Below are 19669 nucleotides of genomic sequence, written 5' to 3' on the forward strand. Positions count from 1 at the left end.
ATAGGGTCACCAAGAGTCGGACAAGACTGAAGTGACTTAACACGAACATAGAAGAGAATACCATCTCTTATTTTCCATTTGTCCAAAGCTAATCTCCTCCATAAAACCCTTCCTAAATATCCAGACTAAACTTTGGAAGGGATGGATATGTTTATTACCTGAATTGCTGTGATGGCAAAACACGTGTATCCATACATCTAAACCCACCAAATTATATACATTATGTGAAGTTCTTCGTGTACTTCAATAAAGCTGTGGGAAAAGCTTTTAGAAGAAAAAAAAATGTATAGACCTGGATTTTAGGTTCTAATCCACTCCTGCAACTTATTAGCTATTGATATTGGGCAGATTACTTAACATTTCTGAGCCTTGGTTTTCTAATCTGGAAATAATAATACCATTTACTTCACAGGATTATAGCTTTTTCTGTAAGGATGAAATGAACAAATTCTTATAAAGTACATAGTATATAATAGTCCTGCCATATTGTAAGCACTCAATAAAACTTAACCATTATTCCACATTCCCTCTCGTGGTTTGTAACATTCATTTGGCAATGATTATTTATCGATTGGTGACACATGTTCTAGTTTTGCTTGGAACTTAATTTTAAATCAAGCATTATTAATGGATTTTTAATGGGCATATCTTGTTTTCTTAAGTAAAGCATGGGATAACTTTGATTATTAAGTATATTTCTACATGCCAAGAACTTGACTGTTTTCTATAAATATTTAATTCAATACTCACAGTAACAGTATAAAACAGCCCTTATTTCCATGTTATAAATACAGCAAAACAAAATGATGTAGAGAGTAAACAATTTGTTTGCATTGTCTAAGATAGAAAGTAGTAGAGCTGGGACAGTTCTTGAAGGCAAAGGTAATATTTAATAATATGTTTCCCAGAGTACTTATTATATATTCATTAATACAGTCACTACCTATGGTCAATGTTGTTTATTTCTATCTATTCTGTTGCTATGATAATTGAAGCATACATATTTGGCATGTTAGCATTTTTGTTTTTGATATACCTTAATACAGATAATAAAGGGCCTTATTTTTCACTTTTAATAAGCTTTTTTCAAATATTATCTTAGGTCGCAATATAAGATCTTCTCCCATATCAATGACAAAGGCATGATATACTTTTAGTATATTTCAATATAACTAGAGACTTTTTCTTTTTATACTATTCTCTATCCATTTGTGCTAGGCTTCCCAGGTGGCTCAGTGGGTAAAGACTCCACCTGCAATGCGGGAGACACAGAAGATGTGAATTCAATTGCTGGGTTGGGAAGATTTCTTGGAGGAGGGCATGGCAATCCACTTCAGTATTGCTGCCTGGCAAATCCCATGGGCAGAGGAGCCTGGCAGGCTACAGTCCACAGAGTTGGACACGACTGAAGCGACTGAGCACACAGATGCACTTGTGCTAGCCTCTATCAACTTTTAGCTTTGTACACTTCTCTGCATTAATGATGTTTCTAGAGTGAACTTACTATGAAAGAAACACTAAATAACATTTGCTTCACACTTTTGATTTGGGAAAAGGGGCTGAGGCAGTGGAGAAAGAGGCCAATATGTTTAGCTGGTGGAAGGCAGAAAAGGAATCAGAATGACTCTTTATCCCCACTATTATGCTCTTTTAGCTAAGATACACTGTCTCCTGAATACAAATAAAAGCCAAATTTTTCATATTCTAATCCAGTCCATTTATGATGTGGGTTTGGACCAGTGCCCTCAGTTTGCCTGTTATTAAATATTCTCAAATAAGAAGTGGGAAGACATAAAAATAGAAAATATTTGAATAAGTAAAAGTCCTGGGCAATTTTTCCACCTCTCTGCCTTTGTTCCTACCGCTCCCCAAATGTAATATCTTCTCTCTAGAAGTTCTTAGAGCAGGGTTACTCAGAATGGTGGATGGATGCCTAGTTGACTAAGACACTCTGTGAAGAGACAAGTTCAGAAGCAGACAATATTTATAAAATATTATAGCAGCTTGCTGCTACTGCTGCTGCTAAGTCACTTCAGTCGTGTCCGACTCTGTGCGATCCCATAGACGGCAGCCCACGAGGCTCCTCCGTCTCTGGGATTCTCCAGGCAAGAACACTGGAATGGTTGCCATTTCCTTCTCCAATGCATGAAAGTGAAGATGCTTAGTCATATCCGACTTTTAGCGACCCCATGGATGGTAGCCTACCAGGCTCCTCCGTCCATGAGATTTCCCAGGCAAAAGTCTTCTAGCAGCTTAATAGAGTAATTTATTCCTGTTAAAAATAACAACGCTAAAACTCTGTCTTCCAGTTTGTATTCTTTTTACTTCATTTTCTTAGTAACTAATTTTAATTATACTCTGTGGAGATATTGATCTCCAACAGATTAGGAAGGAAACAGAAAATCTGAAAGGCACTGCTTTAACAAGTCCAGGTTCAAGAACCATTAATTCTTCTCAAAAGCATTCCTGATGTTCTTGATGCAGAGAGCGTTTACATTTTATAACATTTGACCTAAGTCCCTCTTATAACTCTACCTGGTATACCTAGACTATCAATTATTTGTGTGCTGTTTTTGCCTTTTCTGAATAATTCCAACCCCCTTCAGGACAGGTTATGTATTTTTAATACCTCATAATTGGCATATCAGAGAAGGCAATGGCACCCCACTCCAGTACTCTTGCCTGGAAAACCCCATGGATGAGGAGCCTGATTGGCTGCAGTCCATGAAGTCGCGAAGAGTCGGACACGACTGAGCGACTTCACTTTCACTTTTCACTTTCATGCATTGGAGAAGGCAATGGCAACCCATGCCAGTGTTCTTGCCTGGAGAATCCCAGGGACGGGGGAGCCTGGTGGGCTGCCGTCTATGGGGTCGCACAGAGTCAGACACAACTGAAGCGACATAGCAGCAGCAGCAGCAGCAATTGGCATATAATTTATAAATTGACATTACACTAATGGACTGAATGGATTAACCATTGATAATTATTCACAGGTTTTGAGCAGAAACAAAACAAAACAAAACAAAAACAAAGAGATAAACTCTTCCTAAATAGGGGGAAAAAATTAAGAGCAAGGAGTTTACATACCACCCAATTCCCCATCTTGTAAAGGAACGTCTCCCATTTCCCTGAACCCACACAAAAACCCTATCTCTGTCTGATGAGAAGCTAATAGATTGTCAAATATTAACTTTTAAAATAAAATTTGAATTCAAGAAACTCTGCATAACTCCTGAAATTTTAGTCCAAGCTAAACAGATATCACATTTACAGCAGTTTCACAAAGCAGTATCCAGAACACTCAGGTGTGTGCACATGCGTACCAACTCCAGTGCATCAAGACTCAAAGCCTCTACCAGTGGAGCTGATACTATTCCTAATTACTGATTAAGGAAAAGAGAACAGAACCTTTACTTCAGAAGTCAGTTCTAGACCCCACTCACCAAAGTATTCATCGGCAGGTGGATTTTCCATGTCATACAGCATCTTCTTGGTCAGGTGCTCGAGCTCATCTTCAGGGCGGAATGAGGAGGGTGCAGCTGGAGGTCCCATGGACCCTGCTGGTCCACCCTGAAAGGTAGAAAACACAAAGTTTTTTAAGGACAATCTAGACATCAACCAAGGCAGCCAGGTAGTGTTTGCACTGGACAGGGCTATTAGAAGACCTGGGTTTAGGATTGATTGGCTTTATCAGCTATTCAAGGTCTGACCTTGGAGGTACCACTTTACTCACTTGCCTTATCTAGATAAGCCATCTATCGGGCTTTAGAAATTCATGTTTACAAAGAATAGAGCTGTATTTCATTCAACAATTGCAAGCAGTCTCTATGTGCCAGTTGTATATTTGTAAAAAAAAAAAAAAGGATGACTATATTCAGTCTCTTCCCTTATGCAGCTTACAGTCAAGCGAGAGATATAGGCACCCTAATAATTAACGATAAAGCAATTGTAGAAAGTGCACAACTGGGACACAAAGGGGACTCTGGCATGAGAGGAAGAATTCCAGAGGAGAGATGTCAAGACAGATTAGGACTTATTCAGCTGAAGGAGAGGAAACATACGGGTTGAAGTATCTTACATTCAGGTGAGGAAAAAACCAGGTGGCTTAAGGAGCTCCTGGCAGTTGTATATTTTGAGACCATATGTAAAGCTTGACATAAGAAAGAAGATGAATATTATTGGATACATGGGGTCCAGAATATGAAGGAACATGTATTCCAGTTAAGAATGTTAAATGCCCCCCACACCCCCACCCCACTAGACCACTCCTGCACTGCAAACAAACATATCAAATGAGAAAGTAAATCACCAGCATTAAACACTGGATTGGGGTTCAATAGATGGATGCACCTAGATGAAAGCAATGTGAGGGAATCAAAGGTCAAGTGAAAGAATACTTGAGGTGATCAGCCAAGAATCTGCCAGATGCAAAACAGCTTGCGCTATGTAAATAAGAGGGAATTTCTTATATTTTCCTTTTCCTATATTCTAACTTTGACCATTTCTGATAGCATACCCCAGTATCTTCAAAGTATTAAAAACAGAAAGACTGTTATAAGTTTAGAAATAACAGTGATGATGTTCCCTGTGGCTAAGGGGAAGAACTGAGATAGGGAATGCAGTTCCTTGATGTTTATCCAGTCTTAAAATCATTGACCAAGTTTCTCCTTTCATGAGTAGTTTACAAGAATCAATTCAACAAAATATGAAGCTGCATATTCATTCACACATTGTCTTTACTATACCAAATGAGTTCTTGGATGTGAAAATCCCTCAAAGTACATATCCCTGTGCAAAAGTTTCATTATTATATTACCAGAATTTATTTCAACCACCAAGAGGGCTATTAATTATTTGTGTTATGTTTAAGGCATGAAATGCCTTCTAAACTAAATATATGTGAAATTGTTGATCCGTACCTATTTGACCTTTTACTCTATGATTATCTTTCATCTGGAACCTGCAGAATCATTACCTCACTACTCATTGTGAGGTAAAGAAATTGATGCCCCAAAAGATCAGGGCAGGGCTGATTAAGGTAAAGCCAGAACAAGAGCCCATCTTAGATTTACTCATTTATCCCGCTGCTGCTGCTGCTACTAAGTCCCCTCTCATCTCAGTTGTATCAAACAACCTTTGTACAAGTTTTTTAAACTGTTGTATAAATGTTGCTGCTGCTGCTAAGTCCCTTCAGTCGTGTCCAACTCTGTGCGACCCCATAGACGGCAGCCCACCAGGCTCCCCCGTCCCTGGGATTCTCCAGGCAAGAACACTGGAGTGGGTTGCCATTGCCTTCTCCAATGCATGAAAGTGAAAAGTGAAAGTGAAGTCGCTTATCCTAAGAACATTAAATATTAATCTCAGGGCCTCCTCTAAACTGCAAACAATGTCTGTCTTAGAGAGTTAGTGTGAGGTTAAAGAAGCTCTTGACTCATTCACATTTCTTTTGCTTACTAGTTTATCCACACATTCTTACAGGGTCTATTTGTGTACCCTCCACAAGCATAAAGATGTGTTAGACACAGTCTTTGCATTTGAGAGGACTTGAATCCAGTGAGGGTGAGAAACACACACAAATGAATCTTTACAAAAAGTACACTATATTGGTGGGAATATATACAGATACGAATATTGGAGTGATTTGCTGGTACTATTAAATTTCAAATTGCTCATATATGCTATCAACTTTTAGGAAAATTTTACAGAAATATTCATATAAGAACATAAAGTTACTGTGGCCAATGACAGTGAAGGAATATATGGTGTAGCAGTGGCATTATGGTTGGAGATAGTGCTTTAACAAAGTGAGCCTGTGAACCTTTCTGAACTTCAGATCTTCTTCTGTAAAATGGGCTTGGGAATGCTACCTCACAGTCTTTGTGAGAATTAAGATAACTTGATTTTTGGGCTTCCCTGGTGGCTCAGTGGTAAAGAATCTGTCTGCAATGCAGGAGACACAGGAGACGTGGGTTCGATCCCTAGATCAGGAAGATCCCCTGGTGGAGGGCATGGCAACCCACTCCAGTGTTCTTGCCGGGAAAATCCCATGGACAGAGGAGCCTTGTGGGCTATAGTCCATGGGTTCACAGAGAGTTGGACACAACTGATGTGACTGAGGATTCACGCAGGCAACTTGATTTTTATGCTAAATAGAGCTTAACTACTACTTTCAAGCCATGGTAACAAAGGGACTCTGGATCCCCCAACCTGCCTCAGAGGGAGAGGACTATCCCCGTACAGTGACAACAATGAAGACGAAATAGGAAAATTATCTATATTCTTTTTTTTTTTTGCAGGTCTGCAATTAAGAAAGAACTTACACACCAAATTTGGTATCACCTGGCTCTAAAACTCTGCATTTTTTTAAACCAAACATTACTTTCCATAGAGAAAAATGCTAGAAAAGCATGAAATATTAATGGTGGTGGCTGTTTTAATTTAAATCAACAGCTAGTAAAGAAAATCTCATAACTCCTGTTTCCAGCCCAACCCTCAGAGAATGGACACAATTGTTTGGCCCTAATATCTCCTTGCTTTCCTTTTCATATAAACAAAGAAAGAAAGCCAAGTTTGTCCTCTGTAAATCTAAGCCAGCAGTTCAGATTCTACCTTTAAGAACATACATTTCAAGCAGAGGTCTAATTTCAAAGTATTTACCATGTCAGTGTTTCAATGATTTTGAGGGCAAAAAATGTGTCTACTATTTCTTTTATTCTACAAATACTCCTTCCTATTTGTTTTTGATACTGTTTCTGAAGTAACACATTTGGAAAGGTTCTTTTCTTTTAGATTCTAATTTCATATAATGGCTCTCCTGGAATCTTAGTATTTCTTTTGAATAAAGTATTTTCCCACATAGCTCAGTTGGTAAAGAATCTGCCTGCAATGCAGGAGACCTGGGTTTGATTCATGGGTTGGGAAGATCCCCTGGAGAAGGAAATGGCAACCCACTCCAGTATCCTTGCCTGGAGAATCCCATGGACAGTGGAGCCTACAGTCCATGGAGTCGCAAGAGTTAGACACAACTTAAGACTATCTTTCTTTCTTCTTATGTCTAAAGACCCCAAGAGATCATCTCTCTCAGTGTTTCTGGGTCTTATTTGGCTATAGAGCTCTCCACATGTGCTGTCTCCAGTGGGTAATGCTCAAAATCTGTGGAAACATACTGGTAAAACCTCAGTTTCTTCCCAGTTGTCTCTCATACTCAGAAAAATACAGCTCAGGACTTTCTTCAAGGTTCAAGTCTCAAAGTAGTAGTTTATAGTACTTTTCTCATTGGGATGAAGAGACCCCTTTCAATTTCTGTCTTGCTTAGAACTTAACACATCCTAGGAAAAATTAATAACTGTCTGATTCATTTTTTTTTAATAAGCAGTTTCTAAAATTGTGTCTGGGCAATAGACCACAATTGAAAATTTTTAAGTAGGGGTGAGAGAGGGCTGGCAAGATGTGTGATGCATTTTTTGTTTTTTATGTCTTCAAAAGTAGAAATGTGAATAGTATCAGCAGTATACTCATTGTGACATAATAATTCCTTGTATCTATATGACCTTTCTCAAAGTGCCTGCTTCCACATATATGTACTCTCAAATGTTTATACAATAGGCTTGTGTGATATAGGATCCCTTTTTATGGATGAGGAAACTGAGGCTCAGAGAAGGTAACTGAGCAACTTTGTGTGAAGTACCAGCTCTGAAAGATAGCAGAGCCCTGACTGAGACCAGGTGTGTTTCGGCTCCACTTCAAAACCTCTCTGGGCTTCGACATTGTTGTCCCCAAGCACTTCTAGCTCTATTATTCTATAGTCATTTGGATTTTAATCTACTGATTGTATTATTTAATAAGCAAACATGTCTTTCAGAGTGGAGGCTTACTGCTAAATAGTGAAACAAAAGAACTGCAAAACAAGTATAAACACAGTCTTTAACCTTTTCTAGGGAAGAGACATTCTTGTAAGTCTCAATATTAATCACTAGCATGTGTGTTCTTTGAAATGCCTGGACCTCCTAGTAAAGGTGAAAAAAAAAATTACATGATCCACAGATGAGTTATTGAGAAGTAAACTTCAGAGAACTCTTTCAAAATTCTCTTAACATACTTTTCCTAAGGAAATGCCAAGTGCTAAGCACTATCATTATAAAGTCAAATTATTCAGGATTCATGCATGCCTCTGACAACTCAGTTTAGGAAGAAAGAGACAAGAAAATAGGCAATTACAGTAAAGTGTAAGTACAAAAAAACAGGTATGAATTCAGTGTTCTGAGATAGCAGAACACTGCCAGAAAGGAGGTGACTAATTAGTTTGAGATTAAAGGATAAACTGGATTTCACCAGGTGAAAAAAAAGGAAGACAAAGGAGAGAGGGAGGGGGGAAAGAAAGAAAGAAAGAAAGGAAGAAAAGAGAGAGAAAGAAAAAAAGAAAAGGAAGAAAAGAGGAAAAAAGTAAAGATATTGCAAGAATAATATGCACAAAATACCATGAACATTAGCAAAAAAGTTAAGAACCAGAGGAAGAACAGAGGTAGGATGAGGCTAGAGAAATGGACTGTGGTCAAACTCAAGACTGTTTCAGGCAACAGACAACCATTAGGAGATGGTTGGATGGCATCACCGACTCGATGGACATGAGTTTGGGATGCTCTGGGAGTTGGTGATGAACAGGGAAGCCTGGCGTGCTGCAGTCCATGGGGTGACAAAGAGTTGGACACAATAGAGCAACTGAACTGAACTGAGGAAATTTAAAATGATCTCTCTACTGAACTGAACTGAGGAGATTTAAAATGGTCTCTCTTTTTTTGGTCTTTTATATTTTTTCCTACCTCCTTTCAAAGAGAATGGGCTGCCTTTCTGGGTGCCTGGTATCCTCTGCCAGCTTTCAGAAGTTGTTTTGTGGAAGTTGCTCTCAGCACTCAAATGATCTTTTGATGAGTTTGTGGGGGAGAAAGTGGTCTCCCCATCCTGTTCCTCCAGTATGCAGGTCAAGAAGCAACAGTTAGAACTGGACATGGAACAACAGACTGGTTCCAAATCGGGAAAGGAGTATATCAAGGCTGTATATTGTCACCCTGCTTATTTAACTTATATGCAGAGTACATCATGTGAAACTCTGGGCTGGATGAAGCATAAGCTGGAACTAAGATTTCCAGGAGAAATATCAATAACCTCAGATACGCAAATGACACCCCCCTTATGGCAGAAAGCGAAGAAGAACTAAAGAGACTCCTGATGAAAGTGAAAGAAGAGTGAAAAAGTTGGCTTAAAACTCAACATTCAGAAAACGAAGATCATGGCATCCGGTCCCATCACTTCATGGCAAACAGATAGGGAAACGATGGAAACCGTGAAAGACTATTTTTGGGGGCTCCAAAATCTCTGCAGATGGTGATTGCAGTCATGAAATTAAAAGATGCTTGCTTGCTCCTTGGAAGAAAAGTTATGACCAACCTAGACAGCTTATTAAAAAGCAGAGACATTACTTTACCAACAAAGGTCTGTCTAGTCAAAGTTATTGTTTTTCCAGTAGTCATATATGGATGTGAGAGTTGGACTATAAAAAAAGCTGAGCACCGAAGGATTGAAGCTTTTGAACTGTGGTGTTGGAGAAGACTCTTGAGAGTCTCTTGAACTGCAAGGAGGTCAAACCAGTCAATTCTAAAGGAAATCAACCCTGAATATTCATTGCAAAGACGGATCCTGAAGCTGAAACTCCAATACTTTGGCCACCTGATGCGAAGAACCAACTTATTGGAAAAGACCCTGATGCTGGCAAAGATTGAAGGCGGGAGGAGAAGGGGACGACAGAGGATGAGATGGTTGGATGGCAACACTGGTGCGATAGATGTGAGTTTGAGTAGGCTCCGGAGTTGGTGATGTGCAGGGAAGTCTGGCGTGCTGTAGTCCATGGAGTCACGAAGAGTCAGACATGACCTGAATTGAACTGAAAATGGTGGGTTGACTTTACTAAAGTCATGCTTCTGAAGTATGTCTTTGGTGAACACCTCAAACACCAAAAAGAATGATTCCTTAAAAATTGCAACCAGACACCATGCGATTTCTGAGCAATTTAATGGTTAATATGCCTTAAAAGAACTGGTATTTACTAAGTACATTTGCTAACTTCTCACCAAAATGTGTTTCCCCTTCCTTCTGAGCTCATAGCTAGACTATTTTCCATTCTTCCTTGAAGTTAGATATGACCATATGAAAGATAGGAAGGAGGGGAGCTCACTCCTGGAGGAGAATCATCCACTGCCTAGGCTTGCCTGCCTCCAACTTATAGAAGGGAGACTGGAAAGATATACACTCAGAAGTTAATGGTTAAAAAGTGATGGGCCAGTGGTTTATAGTCTTTTTATTTATATTTTCCATTTGTCTACAATGAAAATTTTTTCCTTAGATATTAAAAAAATTTTTTTTTCCCCTGACACGAACGTGACAGGAAACAGAAAATGTCCAAATATCTACATCAGGCTCTTCTCTGCCATGGTTCTTGTCTTGCTAGGAGCCCAGCTACTTATCATTCCAGGGAAAGCTTAATATGAATATGGTAGCCAAATTTGGATCTAGGCCCCTGGTAAAGGTTATGGATGACACTGTGAAAAAATAAGGACAGTTTCTGCAAACAAAATGCACATGGACAGAATCTGCTTGGTGAGCAAAAAAAAACCTCTGCCAGATAAAGAATAACACAAATGAGAGTATCTGTCATATTTGTATAGCACTTCATTGTATTTGAAATGTTTTATACTTTCTTACATCAAAACCTATTAAGTACAAAAGACCTATTTAATCTCTCTAATCTTAGTTCCACCTTTAACTTGTCCAGTCATTTTGATCAAATCATTTCTATTCCCTGAACCTCAGTATCTTTATGTGTAAAATGGTGTTTTCAAAGATTCCTTTGAGTCTATCACACTTTTGTGCCTATAATATGAAAGGCACATATCATTACAGATACTTATAGTGAAATCACAGATATTCATATTTACGGATACTTTGTAGTTTATTAAAAACAGACACACACTGAGTAAGTGGAAACCTCATTATTACAGAGATTTCCACTTACAGGAGGACTTAAACTACTTATCAGCATCTCCTGAAACAATCTAGAACTTCATTCAGCACTCTGAATCTGACTAAGCAGCTGGCAGGTCACAGGGTTTCTGCAGCCTACAGAACTTTCACTACACATGGGGCACGAAATCAAGAACATACAAAGGTTAACCACCCTTTCCTACCACCACTCCTTCTTGGGTAGAGAAAGCAGAATTCTGTCCCTCCTAAAGAGAAAAGGAAGCATGGTAAACTGCATACGCTAAGGTGCAAACAACAGAGAGCTCTAGGAGAACACCTGCCTCCTTCAATCTTTGTTATCACCTGTTTAATTATTTCAAAACATGTGCTAAGGATCCATGTTACAAAATGGCTACTTAAATCAGTCATCATATTAGACTCTGAGTTACTCTGATATTGACCTCAGCATGGGCCATTTTTCTTCCATGAGTCCTTCCCTGATGTTGATTTCCTAGTTACAGAGTGTTGGGTAACTTAAACTTAGTGAAAATCTTAACCTTACCAGAAAAGCACCGCCCAGGCAGATACAACACCAGGAAAAGGCAGCCAAGATATTCAGAGAGATTACATGATAATGAATACTCTATCACTCTGGGTACCAGAGCTGTTCATTTTTCTTGTCCATTTACAATGATGTACAAGAGGTTCCTTCTCTCAGAGGAAAAATAACTTCAATTATGTGTTCTTGAAAAAAGAAACATCGAAATTATCTTCTTTCAAAAGGTAGAATTAGCCCCGTTTTGGAGCTGAAAGCCTGCCAGAAAAAATATATTTCTGATATTTTTGCTCTTTTTTCTCCCCCTATTTAACTATGTCAGGTTTGCAGTTTGTAATTTCCTGAGGCTGCTTCTACTTTCTGACTCTCACTGAATTATCACACTCTATGCTCAACATCTCACTGCTTAGTCAATGGAGCACCTCTTCAGGCCAAGGGCAGAAGATGGGCTGAATACTCACCCTGCTTCACATTTAAAGCAATGGATGGGTCACAGAGAAGGAAGGGGCAGGAGAAGAACTACCCATTAACAATTAGAAACTCACAAGTGAAACATTCCTTACAGCTTCATGGGAGCAGAAAGGCATGCACTTAGCTCTTCTATTCCTAAGGCCCATTTTCTTGGAGAATGAATGGTTAAAGGCACAAAGAAGACCACTAGAAAACTTGACTTTAAACTTTTGATTCTAGCTTGGAAATCTATGCCAGTTAGTTCTCAACTTTCAAAAACTTGGTTTTCTTATAATCTCTCTTTCATGCTCCTTTTCTCATGCCATGTATTGATGGCCCTAAATCACTCTTCTTAGGCCAAATTTGGAGACATAGGCAAGGACTGATAAGCCTGAATGATAGCATGGTGGAGTTACTGGATGTCACTGAATCCTGGGGAAAGTGCTAAGTGTCCACTAAGGGCCCATTGTGTTTGCAAACCAGGGCATTATGGTGATGTAGCCTGACCTGAAAGTGGCTTCCCTCCACACCCATCCCTCCCAGTCCCCATGTGTCAGGGTGACTTCAAGAATGCCCCAATTTTGAGCATCCTTATTTCTGGGCCTGACATCTAGGGCACCACTTCAATTCCCCACGGATTTGTTTCTCCATTAGACTTTTTCATCCATAAACTGGAAGATAATAATATCTAAATCATATGAAGAAGCTTTATGAAATAGTAAATGACAGTTACAATTACCAGGAGGGACAACTTACAAACCACTAACTAAGATGGTTTTCTTCTTGGAAGTGGAAGGTTTGTAGAGTAATAGTAACTCTTCAGTCTTCTATTTGTTGATAAATTACTTCAGTCTAATGTAGTCTAATTTCACATTAATTATTGTAGCGAGAGATGTAATTCCTCAGTCTTTTAAACTATAAACCTTGAAATACATGACATTTGGTGAAGGTATGCTATGCTGGTTCTCCAAATTGTTAAACTGTTGACATCTTAGCCTTTGGCATCAAAGATAAACAGTAAAGCAGAGCTCATGTTTGGTTATTCAGAAGGAAGTAGCCTCCTTATGTTTTCCTGCCTAGATGAGCTTCAAGCAAAAACGGCATGTCCATGGATGCTCTCCCACTTGGTAGGCTGCTATGAAAAGAGAAAAGCAGAAGCCCTAGATATTCAGGGTCAGGAAGAAGGTAAAGCAAAGATCTCTTGCCAACCAGTTTCATAGTTCTCATTTCACTGCTCTTTCTCTCCAAACTCCCATATTCTCCATACTTTTATCCTTTAAGAAGGCAGGCTTTCCATAAAGGAGAAAGCCAGTGGCCTCTGTGGCAAGTGCTAAATCCCCAGCAAATTGATTCCTGTACAAGGCTAATAGAAACTATTTCCACAGCACTAGAGCTAAAACCCACCTGCATTTCTTTGCTCCATTAATTAGGCTTTTTGTGTGTTATGCAGAAGGGATTTGACATAACAAAGGCAAGGCAATGACAAGACGTTATTTCCACTGGTAATTTTCACCTCAACGAGACTCAACACATAGAAGTTTGATGAACGGGATGAACTATTATTCAAGGTTGTGTTTTCAAACAAAACCAAATCTTGGTCTTTGCTGTGCTTCACTAGTACCCGGCAGTGACTGTGGCTGTGGAGATATTTCATCTTTATTTGGTTGCCTGGAACAGTGCAAAGGGCTAGTTGCTGCAACATCAGGAAGGAAAGAGTTATGACAACGCACTGCTTTCCATGCACAGCCACACAGAAAAGCCATCCTCAACCAGACATCTTAGTGTTTTTCTTACCAGGGCTCCGGCCTTGACCAGGGTTCTAATTCACTAGGGCCTTATCAATTTCTTCTTGTTACATATTTAGATTGTTTCACAATTCTAGTCATTATCATGTTAAAAAAAAGACTGACATTAAAACAGTAATCTTCCCTTGTGGCTTAACAGTAAAGAATCCACCTGTAATGCAGGAGACAGATTTGATCCCTGGGTTGGGAAGATCCTCTGGAGGAGGGCATGGCAACCCACTCCTATATTCCTACCTGGAGAAGCCTATGCACAGAGGAGACTGGTGGGCTACCGTCCATAGGATTGCAAAGAATTGGACATGAATGAAGACACTGAACATGTATGCTGATAATAATAAATGTATACAAACATATATGTAAGAGTGCCAGTGTGTTTGTCTCTGTAAGTATAAAGAAAAAAGAGATAATGGAAAGAAACAAATATGAAACTTTTAACAGCTTATGTTAGGATGATGGATTACTGAGTCAGTATTTTTCTTTAATATTTTAAAATTAAATAAATAGAATATAGTAAAAAATGAATGGGCCCTAAAAAATGAACTACTATGCAAGACATGAGATTTCAGTCTTATCTTTAGCATTTTCAGATACAGAACCAGAAGAAAAAGAACGTGAAGTGGGGACAATTTGCTTTTAAAAAAAAAAAAAAAGGCACCTAGATTTTCAGTCAGATGCACAGAAACACTTTCCTACTATACAAGCTGTTTCTATCTAAGTGGGCTTGACAGATGCCTGAACGTGACACAAGACACTGAAATAACATGCAAATCAGTTTTCGGTTTTAATATGCAAATATGATGCTTGGCACATCACTTTCCATGGCTGAGGTAAATTTCTGTTTTTGAGTTTTTCGTGGGAAATGCACGCCAGCAAACAAATGGTTAACTCCTCATATTTCACCTAACACAAGGTGGTTTTCATTTGAGTCAGAAAGGTTCTTGCTCAGCAATCCAAGGCACATTGGATGCAAAGGAAGGGCATGTGTTTTGTTCGGTAACAATACCACTGGCAGCAAACAAGTCCATCCCCTGACAGATGCACTGATCACATTGGATTTCTGGGCCTCGGCAGGCAGGCAGGCAAAGTGTCTTTGGGAGAATAACAGAGAAAAGGTTTTTTGCTTGACCTGTGAAAATCAAATCAAAGTAGCTCAACATGGTGGAAGATTAGCTTCTGGAGACAAAGAGGAAGGAGTCAAAAGTCCTTGCTTCCAGGGTACTGAAGCAGTGTGGAAAATTGTAGCCTCATGAAATCTACATTAAATTATCCACAAATACTAGTAATTAGGCTTTATGGCAATCATCAAGATAATTTAGGTATACTCAACACCTCAATTACTGGAATTGAAATTCCAGTTTAAGGAATTTTTAATTCAGTCAAGAAATCAAGGCACATGAGGGAGAAATAATGAATGAAGCAAAACACTCCTGATGCTAACCAGTATGGTTTAGATACTTCAGAGTCTAGACTTCAGGAGCTGGCTACCTGCTTGGGTTCAAACTCCACATCCTCTACCTGACTCTTGGGTGACTCGGGGCAAGACACTTCTTGTTACTAAATATCAGTTGCCTAAATGGTATCATAGAGTCAAATAGGATTTATCCCTTGAGTTAAATGAGACGGCCCATGGAACTCATTCACTACCAGCACTAAGAGCTTATTCTTACCCTTAAAAACATGCTATACCATAACACAGCCATTCCCCAACTTTTACTGGTTTCATGGAAGACAATTTTTCCATTGACTGGGAGGATGTTAGCGATGGGGAGCGGCTGTAAATATAGATGAAGCTTTGCTGGCTCACCTAAGACTTAATTCTTGCTGTGCAGCTTGGTTCCTAACAGGGAATCCCCATAGGTTGGGGGTCCCTACTGTAATAGATACTATGTGAATACAATGACGGATGATATGGTTTTAGAAGAGAGAGTTGATGGAGGACCAGGGGATGCCAAAACCAGGGATGATAAGCTGGCTTTAGGATTCAAAACAAAGGAAGAAAAACCTTTGCATTTCCATGATCCTTTACAGGCAACAAGGAACTCCAAGGCAATACTCACACATGCTACATTTCATTTAATACTTTTAAGGCAGGAATGTGTGTTTTTTGTACAAAGAAACAACCATGTTAGTGTTTTGTTAAGTGACTTAGCCAAAATCACACCCATAGGAAGTGGCAGAACCAGGAGTTAAACATGAGTCTTTTGATCCAAGCTCAGTGTTTTTCCACTAATTTACAGCTGCCTCTATATATTCATTTAGAAATATGAAACTTACATGATCTGTCATAAAGGTTAATCAAGACAGTCAACCTCACTGATTAAAGCATGATGCTAATTATACCAGAGGTTGGAGACCAATGTGGCCCCATTTACTTTCAGAAACATTGATTGTGGTGTAATGGAGAAAGTGTGGGCTTCAGAAGCAGAAAAAGCTGGTTCAAACACCAAGTTATATTCCTTATTTTGCATAACATTTCACAAGTTTTAAAAAATTTCTCTTAGGCTAAGCATCTTCATCTGTAAATGGGGTCAAGGGGCAGGCAGAGAAGAGGGAATGTTTCCACTTCAGGGCCATTGTGAGTAATACCTAAGGTGATACATGGCATGTGCTAATATTTAATGGGGGCTCATGATGTATATTAAATGCTCACAAACAGTCTGTCAAATGTGAGCTATGGCTGCCTTTCAAATGTGGCAGGAAAGTGGATGAGGGACTGTGAATGACTCATGCCATTCATCAGCACTGCAGCAGAGGGAGAAAAAGAGCATGCCCTGACAATGAATCTAAAGGCCAGCAACACTGAATATTTCTAACCGATCAGCAACTTTGATTCAGATAACAGTAATTCTATTGAAGAAATATCCCTTTCCATAAACTCTGAAAGGCAGAAATATATACATACTTTATGTATTTATTGATTTATAACTGATGAGACTGAAAATAATTACAGTATCTTGAGTAGTTTAGCAGGCACTAGACAATGTTCAAAATATGTTAACTCATTTAATCACTACAGCAGCCCCATCAGATCAGAGATCCGATTTTACAAATGAGAAAACTGAAGCACAGAGATCACCTTGATGGTACCTGGGAACTTGGAATCTGAACGCTGTCATCAATCCAGAAAGTGCATGTTTAAACATCACCCAACTGCTCAGACTCTCAACCAATCTACACGTTGTTTCAGAGGGATTTTATGACCCATCTACTATGTTTAGGAGGATTTAATCTTGTATTATGTCTTAAACTATCAAGGGAAAGTTCCTTAGTGACAAATATTAACAATTTTATAATTTACAACGTTGTGTTAGTTTCTGTTGTACAGCAAAGTGATTGAGTTATATATACATATGTGTGTGTGTAAATATTCATATTCTTTTTCATTATTGTTTCATATTCTTTTCCATTTTAGTTTATTCCAAGATATTGAATATAGCTCCCTATGCTATACAGGAGGTCCTTATTGTGTATCTCTTTTATATGTAGTAGTTTGTATCCGCTAATCCCAAACTCCTATTTTATCCTTCTCTGCTTTCCCTATTGGTAACCATCAGTTTGTTTTCTATGTCTGTGAGTCTGTTTCTATGTTATATAGTATGTACATGTATAGTATTTCCTCTGTGTAGAAAGATGGCAACCTAGAAAATAACAAGTGTCCTGGGTCATTCTGATGTAGATCGAATGAGAGACTTAGAGAGACAGTGCTGGTTTGGGTGTTTTCACTCATGATTCAGCAAAAGTAGAACTTCCCGTCAAAAGATTACTTCCTTTATCAGTCTCTGATACCAGCTAGAGAGGTAATGCTAAATCTTCAGACAGAAAAAAGAAATGATAACTAGCACTGTATTGGAGGTGGACAAGGGGAAAAATCATGTAAAGGGTCATTGATACTCTAATACAAAAAACTGGAAGATAATACCATTCCTGAGTGACCACAGAAATAATTTTTTTTCCTGTTGGGTTATAGCACAAGCATGAATAAAATACTATGAAATATTCTATTCTATAAGAACTCAGACCTCACCAAAATGTGCCACCCTGTAATCTATTTGGGAAGTAACTGTAGATCCTCTGCACTCTCTGAGCATTCCAGAAACAGAAGACACATTAGAGAGGTCATGAAGTGGGAGGTGAATCCCCACATTTATAATGAGAACACTGAGAGTCAAAGAGGGGAACTGAGCTGTCCCAGGTCACCTAAAAAAGTGAGCAGTAGACTACAGCAGGGCTCAAATCAGGAAAGCAGGTCTATTTTGAAACTAGCTCTCTATTTTTTTTCCCCACCATGAAAGATGCACTCAGCACAGTGATGCATTCTCAGTGCCCTGTAAAGTATGGTCCTTCTTGGCACAGCGCTGGCAGCCCTCATCTCCATTTATGCAGCATTCTGAACTCCCAAGATGGAAGCTGCTGTAAAGTGAAAATCATGGTTATTCTCGGCCAGCCTACACAGACTGACAGCAGCTGGCACACACAGATGTTGTCCCCAGTGGAGTCTTCAGGCTGTGCTGCTGCCATTCCCCTGCCAGTCTGCCCTTCCTCGACGTAACAAAGGGCGGTTCTCTTCACACTGTGCAGCATCCGTGAGCCACTTTCTGTCACAGGTGAGTCCAAAGCCCTAGGCAAGTTGACCTCAATCTCTCCCCTCTCTTTTTGTCTGATCCACTGTTTTCTAATAATGGATCAATACATGCCTCTTAGAAAGAAATACTTCCCTACAGAGAGAATTTTCTTGATTCAGGGTCTTATTCAATGCCCAGGGCTTACAATAACACCATTTACAGAGTCACTATTCTATACATGTATTATCTCCTTTAACCTCTGAAATAATCCAACAACATGAGCATTTTTGTTAACTCACGTTACAGATGAGGAAACAGACACAGACACTCTGAAGAGCTTTTCTCAAAGTCACAGAGCTGGTGTGAGAAGGAGCTAGAATTTGTACCCAACCACACTGATTCTTGGAGAAGGCAATGGCACCCCACTCCAGTACTCTTGCCTGGAAAATTCCATGGACGGAGGAGCCTGGTAGACTGCAGTCCAGGGGGTTGCGAAGAGTGGGACACGACTGAGCGACTTCACTTTGACTTTTCACTTTCATGCATTGGAGAAGGAAATGGCAACCCACTCCAGTGTTCTTGCCTGGAGAATCCCAGGGACGGGGGAGCCTGGTGGGCTGCCGTCCATGGGGTCGCACAGAGTCGGATACGACTGAAGCGACTTAGCTGCATCAGCAGTACACTGATTCTAGAAACTGTCTCCCAAGTTTTAATAACTAGAGATTAAGACCCAGAAGGATGGGGTTTAAAGTGTCACTCTAATAAGAATGCAGTGGATTTTCTATGATTAAGTAACAGAAACATGCAAAAGTTTATTGTTGTAACACCACCATGCATGTCATCATAAACTCTCCATGTTTCACCATCTCTGTCATTCTAACTATTCTTCGGTATAAAGTAGGAAGCAAGTTATTATTGGCTTTATTCTTTCTCTAACCAAGAGATATATTGTAGTGACTGACCCAGGTCATTCAGTAGTGTCTTAGCCCTCATGACAATGCTGAGTGTTACGGACTCAGCTTTCAGTGCTTTTTTAACATAAAGTGAGCTTTTAGGAGAACAAGGATGAGATGTTACAATAAATCAAGCACATCGAGGATCACATTGTTTCACATGAGATGCAACCTGGGAAGTTCTCAATAGCACATTAACTAAACATAACTGAGAAGATGATTGTAAGTGATACATTTATTCAAAGTACAATTGCTGAGTGCCTAGCAAGTGTTAGAGCTAAAGAAATTAAAGATATAATTGAGACATGGCCCTATCGTCTAAGAGAT

At 39.3% G+C, this 19669-nt stretch overlaps 1 protein-coding gene across 19 annotated transcripts in view; it reads right to left on the reverse strand.

The window, feature by feature from the left end:
- The window catches only part of LPP (LIM domain containing preferred translocation partner in lipoma), a 757468-nt gene that overhangs the window by 195325 nt on the left and 542474 nt on the right, over positions 1-19669 (reverse strand). For all 19 annotated transcript variants that reach the window (XM_055568750.1, XM_055568742.1, XM_055568745.1 and 16 more), the window contains one exon: positions 3447-3573. In XM_055568750.1, coding sequence (XP_055424725.1) covers positions 3447-3573 — 127 coding nt within the window. The remainder of the gene's footprint in view (positions 1-3446; positions 3574-19669) is intronic.

This window comes from Bubalus kerabau, chromosome 2, assembly GCF_029407905.1.
Source record: "Bubalus kerabau isolate K-KA32 ecotype Philippines breed swamp buffalo chromosome 2, PCC_UOA_SB_1v2, whole genome shotgun sequence".
Taxonomy (NCBI): Eukaryota; Metazoa; Chordata; class Mammalia; order Artiodactyla; family Bovidae; genus Bubalus; species Bubalus kerabau.